This window comes from Ovis aries, chromosome 15 (assembly GCF_016772045.2).
Source record: "Ovis aries strain OAR_USU_Benz2616 breed Rambouillet chromosome 15, ARS-UI_Ramb_v3.0, whole genome shotgun sequence".
Lineage (NCBI taxonomy): Eukaryota > Metazoa > Chordata > Mammalia > Artiodactyla > Bovidae > Ovis > Ovis aries.
Window position 1 is genome coordinate 16,900,806 of NC_056068.1, and position 10,069 is coordinate 16,910,874.

The window sequence follows — 10,069 nt, forward strand, 5'->3', positions numbered from 1 at the left end:
ACTGATAATCTATTTGCAGAGCAGGAATAGAGACACAGATGTAGAGAACAGACCCGTGGATATGGAAGCAGGGAAAGGAGAGGGTGGGGTGAATTGAGAGAGTAGTATTGACGTATATACACTACCATCTATAAAATAAATAGCTAATGAGTAGCCACTATATAGCATAGGGAGCTCAGCTCGGTGCTCTGTGATGACTTAGAAGGGTGGGATTGAGGAGTGGGCTGGGAGGGGAGCTCTAGAGTGTGGGGATATATGTATACTTATAGCTGATTCATGATGTCATATGGCATAAATGAGCACAACAATGTAAAGCAGTTATATTCCAATAAAAAATTTTAATGATAAAAAAAAGAAATGCATACAGATCTATTCCAAGGATTTTTCTATCTAGCCAAACATTTATTTATATGTTCAATAGATACTTATCTAATGATAATGATGGACCAACTAGGAACTAAAATTTAGCATTGAAGAGAGTCCCCATAGATGAGAAACAAACATAGGAGAGACACAAAAACAAATCATTGAATGTGATAAGTGCTATGAACATGTTCGGAATGAGGCTCAGAAAACGGAATTGCCTGGGGATAAGTTTCAATAAGTAACACCTAATTGCAATCTTAACAAATTAATGTCAGGGGAAGAAAGAGAGGAAATTTAGGGCAAAGGGAATAGATGTGCAAGCTCACTGCAGTATAAGAGAGCATCACTTCAGTTCAGTCACTCAGTTGTGTCCGACTGTTTGCGACCCCATGGACCGCAGCATGCCAGGCTTCCCTGTCCATCACCAACTCCCGGAGCTTGCTCAAACTCATGTCCATCAAGTCAGTGATGTCATCCAACCATCTCATCCTCTGTCATCCCCTTCTCCTCCTGCCTTCAATCTTTCCCAGCATCAGGGTCTTTTGCAATGAGTCTGCTTTTCACATCAGGTGGCCAAAGTATTGGAGCTTCTGCATCAGTCCTTCCAGTGAATATTCAGGACCCATTTCCTTTAGGATTGATAAGAGAGCATGGCACACTTGAAAACTACAAATGTTGAAAATGGTTGGAAATAAGAGGTGGTGGGAGGGGGCACAAGAAGGATAGGTAAACAGAAGAGAAGCTACATGGATCAACTAAAAGACTCTTCTGTGTCAAATTTTTTAAAAGACATTCTGAAAGCAAGATAATGATAAAATATATCTCGAAGAGGTAACATATTCAGAACAAAAGGAGACCGAATTTGTTTAGTTTGTCTCTAACTACTGGGGGTGCTCTGGGCTTTCAGGACAGGATTCTGGGTGGTGGAATTTCAAGGTGGTGACAGATGAACCTACCTTCTCAAGGCAGGCTCTGGAACCCCATTTAGGAATGGCAAGGATAATGTACCAAAACAACTGAGGATCAGGTGGGAATAGCAAAAAGTATTAGACCCCAGTGGAAGTGAAAGGGGGCTTCTCCCCTTGAGATGGCTTCTAGATTGACTGAGAGCCCCAAATAAGAAGAAAACAATGGCAGCACTACCATTTTATAACAATATTCATGCACTCATGTCTGGGTCAATGGAGCAGAGATGGAAATGTGGTTATGAAAGCTGATCAGGTTGGAATACCTTGGGGCTTTTTTCTTAGAGCTATGGTTTGTATCATGAATTATCTGGGTAATTTCTTATGCTTAAAAAGGTTAATTACATGGCAGTCCTAGGGAGAGGAGATAGTGACCAGATGTGGTGTTGGTGCTGCTAGAAACTGATAAAAGCATGTGTGTTACCTCAAAGTAAAAAATTGTTGGATAAAAATGAGATGTTCCAAAAGATGCCCAATTAAGTAGTTTAGGGAAGACTGGAAGAAAAGTGTAAGCCAACAGCACATCTTCCTTTTAAAATTCATATGGTTTGTTGGCATCGTGAGAGCAGCTCAACTTTAAGATATTCTTGGATCTTGGCTTCTCAGAATTTATTGTAGGAAGAGACCATTACCCAACAGAGAGCTGTGCAAACAGTATGATGGTTACTGGGGAGGACTGTTCTGATGGTAATGGATAAATGTTGTGAGGTGTTCCAAGACTCAAAGTCTAATATCTGTGTAGGCACAGACATCATTTAGAAAACTGTCAGTGGCAGGAAGCTTGGCAATGAGGGATCCCAGAGATAGTTCAATTCAGAAATCAATTCAAGTCAGAATCTTGAGATCTGTCCTTATGTGGTATAACTTCTGCCAATGGTTGGAGAGGTATTCTATACTTCAGCTAGCAGATACTTTCAATTTCCTAAATTTGGCATGTTCTCTGGAGAAGGAAATGGCAACCCACTCCAGTATTCTTGCCTGGAAAATCTCGTGGACAGAGGAGCCTGGTAAGGTACAGTCCATGCAGTTGCAAAGAGTTGAACACGACTGAGCAACTTCACTTCACTTCACTTCTGACCTTTAGATCTTTATTAATGCTGTCCTCTCTGCCTAGAATCTCCTCCAATAACATCCTATCCTTCCCTTGTCAAAGAACTTATGCCACGATGACCATCTGTTTATGTCTCCTTTGGTAAATCATATTCTACATGAGAATGGGGCTTGTTCGTCTCATTCTCCGTTTTAGCTCCAGGGACTAGTACAATAAGCTACCAGTAGTTTCACACAATTATAATGAATGGATGAATTAAAGAGAGAGAAGCTATGTAGGCTCAAGTCTATGAGCTATAATTTAGTTTAGCAAACATAATTCAGCATTTTGGTTCCTGAGGAGAGCTAGCATCTTATTTGGGGATAACTAGACAGCTTTTGAGTGACTAGGGCCAATATTGATATAGTACTGTGATGATTCAGGAAAACTCAGGCCATAGGAAAGATGATACATAAAAAGAGACTATTAAATGAGACTGGAATTTAATAATGACTAAGACTGTTGAACACGGGAGAAATTAGGCAAAATTACTAGTCCCAGCTAAAGGATATCTACCTCTTAAAAAGTGACCCATTACGAGTTCTATCAGTAGATCCAATCACATGAAAATAGAGAAAAAGCAGGTGAGGACTGACAAGCAAGAAATATTGCATAGAAAATTACAACAATGATCTTTAACTAGGCTCATGTTTTGTAATGCTAAAGAATGTGAGGGTAAAAATTTATACTCTAGTGGTTTAGAGATCTATAGTTAAGCATGGTTTGTGTGCAGTCCCCAGCAGAAATTAATCTGGGATTTTTGTCATCCTAGCTTCACTACTTATATCTGGTTAGTGAGGCCTACGATCCTCAGTTCTCACATCTGCTAAATGGAAATAATGCATAGGGAGGGCCCATACAATAGACTCAATAAATGGCACCGGTTATAAATGTTGGCATCAACACACAGAGGAACAGAATTTATCATTTTTCTGTCCATTCCCCTCTCCACTACCGCACACATACCTTCTCAAACACATATACAAACATGGGTAGATTTTCTGAGATTTTTCTTTGAGTAAGAAAAAGACTAGTAACTCTCTACCAAGGGGCCTGGAGCCATGTGCCCATGAGTAAGCATGCTGTACACTAAATCATTAACAATTGCATATTCATATGTGTAGTCTGACTCTGAAATTGGGAACATGACATTGAAGACTATACACTGTTGTTTCTCAAATTTTGTGGGAACTCATCAAAATAATAACACTTTTTTTCCTTTATCTCTTTCAGGGTTCTTAGCCTTGGCTGCACATTAGAATCACCTGGAATCCTTTTAAAAATAAATAATGCTCAGATTCAATCCCAGAATAGTGATGTTAGAAACTCCTGGAATAGGGCTCAAGCTTGGGTCATTTTCTGAAGGTTCCAGGTGATTCTAACGTACTAATTCCACAATTCTAATCTGCTAAGTCAGTGAAGACCATAGACTGTAGCACTGGCATCATTAAGCAGCTTGTTTAAAATGCAGAGTCTCAGGCCCCAATACAGACTAAATCAGAATTCAAACTGAATTGGAACCTGCACTTTAAAAAGTGCTCCCAGTGATTCATAATCACATCAAAGTTTGAGAAGTACTGGTGTAGGTATCAGTGTTTCTCACCTCTGGCTACGCAATATATTTATCTAGAGGGCTTTTGGAAAACACAGATTCTTGGGTTCTACCCCCTGAGATTTTTATTTAACTAGTCTGAGGAGGACCCAGAATAAATATTTTGAAAAATCACTCCTAAGTAAATAAACTGTGCATCCAGGGATGAAAATCATAATGCTAGGTAGGCAAAGGCAGTGATAGGCTACATTCAGTAAGGAATGTCTTTATGAGGGGTACTATGAAAAATGAGGCTTAACAATACTCCCTTTCTCCATGGTTACCTTGAGATTAGCCCAGAGAACAAATGTGATCTGTCTAGTGTGGGGTTTTCTAGCAACAGGCTTAAGAAATGTCTATTTCACGTATTCACAAACATGAATGTTGTATTTTCTATTCTCTGTTACAACTGTAGTTTATTAGCGACTAGCTCTATTTGCATTAGTATAACCCAACTGGAATATGCTACTCTTAGGGACATGACTCATGTTTCAGTTTTACTCAGTGGGAAATAATGTAAATATATATTCTAAAGCAAACAGAGATATTACAGAATAAAATATACCTTTGTCAATTTTAATGATAAAACAAGGCTTCAAAGAAATTTTGTGCTTTTAGTGAACAGTTCAGGCTGTATTCCAGACCTCCTAGTGAAATGGATTTATTTTCCCTCTGCCCTTAGGACTAATTCAGAAGGAAATTTGAGGAACACTGAACCAATGGAATTGTTTGAAATATGACACTCTTAATTGACTTGGTTTCAAATCCTCAGCAGTTGGAAGATCTTGGCTTATCTCAAATGCTAGAAATATTGTAACATTTGTCACTTCAGGCTCAGTCAAGGATTAAATGGAGTATCACAAACAGAAGCTAAAATAAATTCTAAAAGTCTTATTTTTGGTTGACTTAACTTTATTCACATGATAGTTATAGGGGCTGACAAAGACTTCCTTTAACATTTCTTTCTTCTGGCAAGTTGATTTAGAGTTTGGTTGCTGAGTGTGGGTTGAAGGGATGTGTGGTGAGACAGATCAGGAGCTTGTTAACATTCTATGTCATCATGAATCCAGTTTACTTTTAACCTTGTGGCTTGTCTAACACATTTGCAGTAAGAATTGGGGAATAAATCTAATGCTTACTGGCAAACATTTTGAAGCCATTGAGAGCAGCTCTGGAGGCACCCCAGATATTGTGCAAACTGGTCAGAAGTGCCATGGGGTGCCGGAAAAGGCATCCCATGACAGCAGTGGGATGTCAGGGCATACAGAAGATAGCCCTGGAGCATTGCAGTCAATTCCAGGAGTTGTGGCATCTCAGTACTGATAGGACCTCACAAGGAGCCATATAAGGATGACTGTAATCAGGACAACGGTGAAGTTGAGACAGATCTCCCGGGCGGATCGTTCCATTCTCAGAGTGGCTTGGTGAGAACTGAAGGCAAACTTCTGAGGGCACACCAAAGACCTCCTGCTTGTCCTTACCTCCTATCATATAATAACAAAGAAAACATAAGAAATTAGTAGGCATTCTTTCCTCAAAGGAAATAGAAGCATTATGGAAGGGAAATGTGTCATAGGCTAAATTGTATCCCCCGCTCTAAATTCACATGTTGAAATCCTAATCCCCAGTATCTTGGGATGCAACTATATATATATATATATATTTTTTTTTTTAATTGAGGAATGTGGTTATATTTGGAGATAGAGTCTTTCAAGAGGTAATCAAGATGGGTTAAATTAAGATGAGGTAATTAAGATGGGTCCTAATCCAATATGAGTGTTATCCTTATAAAAAGAAGAGATTAGGACACGAACATATGCAAAAGGAAGACCATATGAAGACACAGGGAGAAGATGGTCATATGCAAGCCAAGGACAGGCCTCAGGAAAACTCAACCCTGCCAATGCTTTGATTTCCGATATCTAACCTCCAGACTATGTTTGAACTAGAATTATTACTCTTCTTTGGGTCTCCAGCCTCTAATTTCCCCTGGAGATTTTGGACTTGCCAGCCTCCACAATCATATAAGCCAATTATATTACACACACATACACACAACCTCCCTGTCGATTCTGTTTCTCTGAGAAACCTTGACTTACACAGAGAGCCTTTTTTTTTTTTCTCTTGACCTGATGTCAAAAAGACCGATACAGTTCTGATTATTTTCCTGTGATGATTATATTGATGCTTATGGGGCTTCCCTCATAACTCAGTTGGTAAGGAATCCACCTGCAATGCAGGAGACCTTGGTTCAATTCCTGAGTGAAGAAGATCAGCTGGAGAAGAGATGGGCTACCCACTCCAGTATTCTTGGGCTTCCCTTGTGACTCAGCTGGTAAACAATCTGCCTGCAATGTGGGAGACCTAGTTTCAATCCCTGGGTTGGGAACATGCCCTGGAGAAGGGGAAGGCTACCTACTCCAATATTCTGGCCTGGAGAATCCCATATAGTCCATGGGGTCACAAAAAGTTGGATATGACTGAGTGACTTTCACTTGATAAAACACAAAATATTGCATTTTTCTTTCTCCAACTTCTGTGCATATGTGTGTGCATACTTGCTTGCTTTGCTACCAGCAAGTAAGGTCACCAAAACAGAAAAAAAAAAAATGTTATGGCTTAGATTTTTTTCTTGCTTCAAATTACATACAGAGGTAGGATACCATAATTTTTCAAGTTCCAAGCTGATCTATCTTTGTCTAACCCTGTGAAAGCATTAAGTAGTTTCAACAGCTGCTTGGCCTCTTGAAATCCCTGCTTTGGGCATAGAGCCTACTGGGGTCAACAAAAAGTCCCTCACATAACAGGCATTCAGTCCAAACAGCAAGTGTTAACCCCATGGGTACTTCTATTTCAACAAGGGCTTGTGCCAGCTATTTTTAGTCAAGTCCAGGATGTGCTTATATTGTAAACACTTCAAAAAGTGGGGGTGGTATCTTTATAGTCTGTATAGATGATACTTGTGGAAAATCATGCTTTGAGAAACATTAAATTATTACTTCCAGTGATGTGGCATAATTGACACTGTGTATATGCAAACCAAATGAAAGTAAAGATTAGAAATAAAATTTTAACTATTTAGAGCAAAAGTCTACTATGGAGTAGAAAAAGTTTAAGGGGAAAAAGTGTTTTATTTTCTAAAGTGGAAGTTCAGGGGGAAGAAGTCTCCCCTGAATTATGAATTATAATTACTATATTTCTTTTATTGTTAGTGTACCAAATTATTAATTGCATAAACCAGTCAAACGATCCTTTTTAATGTCTTATGTTATTGTTGGTATAACACATAAGTTCCAATAAGATTATATTAACAGGTATGTTGTTGAATGTTGGTTTAAAATATGACCAATGGTAACTGATTCATCATTCACTTTCCTTTTAATTCTTACTTATATTTTTGCCTTCTACACCATTTCCAATGAAAACCTTTACAAAGATTTGCTCGAAGGAGAAAGTAAACAGAAGAAAATGAAGTATTAAGGAAATAGAGAGAATGTATAAGCATGTACATCAGAGCAGAGGAGGACAGGAAGTTGATTAATTCAGGCAAGGAGCCTAAGAACAAAAGAATCTAAAGACTCTAAAGCAGATTCTTCCTTATGGATTTATTAATGAAGTTAAATCCTGGTCCAAACACTAATTTATTTGAGTAAGTCCAAAGAAGTACAAAGATATGTAAAAAATTTGAGGCCTTATTTACAATGATCAAAACAACCCATTATTTTACCCAGGAAGGGCAAAATAACTATCCCATCAAATCTTATGAGACTGTGACACGACAGGAACACATTCAGAAAATGTTGCTGAAAGTTGTCCAGAGCTTTGTTCATGTGACCTTCCCAACAATTCGGACTTTTACAACTCAGGCAAGTTTTGTGATTTTTCTCTCTCCCAAGATTATTGCTAAGAAGCTGACTTTTAGAGAGAGGTTAAGTTGTTTGTGTGATGACACATAGCAAGTTAGAGGCAGAACTAGAACTGGCAGGCTGGAAATAGTTGTTGGATTGTGGTTACTCTGTAGGAGTGATAACATGAATGATAACCACAAATAACTGCCCTGGCTGGTGTAAATTTTTGACCTTTGGGAAAACAATTTGACATTTTTAAATTGAGGTTGATAATGTTCATTCTCTTTTATCTGGCTCTTTCACTCTTACTTTAGAAACTCAAGCACATATATACCAGGATTTATATATATAAGAATGTTCATAGCAACGTTTTCATAATGTCCTAAGCTGGAAACAACTCAAATGTTCATCAGCAATAGAATGAATGTGAACTGTGGTATGTTCATACTTTCAAATGCTATAGAGCAAATAAAATATATGAACCTCAGCACCACATAATAGATGGGTGGATTTCACAAAAATAACTATGAAGCAAAAGAGGAATTTACAAAAAGAAACACAGAATGTAATTCTATTTCTTCAAACCCCAAAACAGGAAATTTAACTATATTGTTTAGGAACGCAGACAGAAATGGTAAAATTATAAAGAAAACCATGGATAAGACTAGCTCAACAATTAAGATGATGATTACCGATGATAAGGCAAAAGGGAAAAGTGATCAAGAATGGAATTCTGGAGTGCGCCAATGACAATTTCTTGACCTGAGTGATATTAATACAGATGTTGCCTTACAATAATTGTTCAAAGGGTATGTTTTATGGACTCTTCACATTTTTTTTCAGTGGTCTCTGAATTGACAGCTACTCATCACACTTCTTTATTACCTATGGTTTACCTCTTACTATATCTTGCCCTTTGATGGTAAGCTTAAATGCTGTTGTTTTGTATGTTTTTAAAGTAATAAAACACAGCATTAAGGTGGGAATTTCTAGTGAATCCAATTCAATCAACATATAAGCTAACTATAGGGAGTGGGCTCTAATTTCACACACATTTATACCACAGTTAGGTAAAACCCCAGATCAGCAATCTTCCATTATTCTGCTGTTAACCCACAAAGACAATTTTGGCCTCATTTTAAATCTTTCCTGACATCAAGATCACAGTATATGATTCAAAGTGAAAAAAAACAGAAGAACTCTGAATAAACTGTTTGATATTAACTTTCTTTGAATGGAGACTTTGAAAAGATGGAAGACATATTTTCCTGTATGGTATTTTTTAATAGGAAGGGAGACAACACATGCCATAAGGTGAAAAAAAGGAAAACAAGAATCAATAATATTCTCTTTCTAGTCTAAGAAACACTGTGTACAACAGGCATTGTCTATTTCATTAAGAAATGTAAATATTCCTGTGCTTTTCTTATTTGCAACTTGTACACACATACACACTGTATGCTAAGCTTAAAAATCCTGCTGTTACCTGAATAGGGTCAAGGACACACTGGGCTGCAGTAGGCTTCTCCTCTCTCTCTCCTACTTGGGCTCCAACTCCTGCTTGTCTCCCAGGCTGTCTGGACTTCTGGGCTCTGGGCAGGGCCTAAAGTAGTCCAAGGGAGGTGGCAATCACTGTGATGTCACTGGTGAAACATCTCGAAGGAACAACCTCCAAAGGTTGGAGGCTATTTGTGTTTAGGGGGACATGAAAATGTGTTGACTAAGGCTATTCCTTTGGCTGCGAATTTGTATTATTAATAAAAGCTCAAGGACTTAAAATCCTTTTCTTTCCAGTTGACTTTTGGTACAATTGATGTAGGTTTTAAATTCATCTTTTACATCTTCACAAGTATCTCTAACATGTGTTCAAAACACTGTAAACCAAGAGTGATAGACTAATATTAACAAATTTTTACAGCATTTGGCTGCCTCTTCCACTTAGCATATGAGGGTGTAAAAGTGTAACTTCATTTAACCACCCATGTTTTCAACGTTTCTGAAGTATAAAGAATTCTCTGCCGTGCACATGCACTCCTCAAACCACACACATGCACCAGAATTCGATAGGCATCTTTTAGCTCCTTCAAAACTGATTTTAGTCCAAGTGGTGAAAGCTATCTCCCCAGTCACCTGTTCCACATAACTTTCTGGCTAAGCTGTATGTTGCAAGTTTACACATCAATATACAGTTTCATCTGAAACAGCTGTA

At 38.1% G+C, this 10,069-nt stretch overlaps 1 protein-coding gene across 1 annotated transcript; it reads right to left on the reverse strand.

The window, feature by feature from the left end:
• Positions 1-4,906: 4,906 nt before the first annotated feature.
• SLN (sarcolipin) lies at positions 4,907-9,439 on the reverse strand. The gene is made up of 2 exons (XM_027979166.2): positions 9,347-9,439; positions 4,907-5,496 (listed from the first exon to the last, which is right to left on the reverse strand). Exon 2 carries the CDS (start codon positions 5,419-5,421, stop codon positions 5,326-5,328), a length of 96 nt encoding a protein of 31 aa, XP_027834967.2. The 5' UTR covers positions 5,422-5,496; positions 9,347-9,439; the 3' UTR covers positions 4,907-5,325.
• Between the last annotated feature and the right edge of the window lie 630 nt (positions 9,440-10,069).

Coding starts and splice junctions, on each gene's coding strand:
- SLN (XM_027979166.2), bottom strand. CDS start 5,421: ATGGAACGATCCGCCCGGGAGATCTGTCTCAACTTCACCGTTGTCCTG.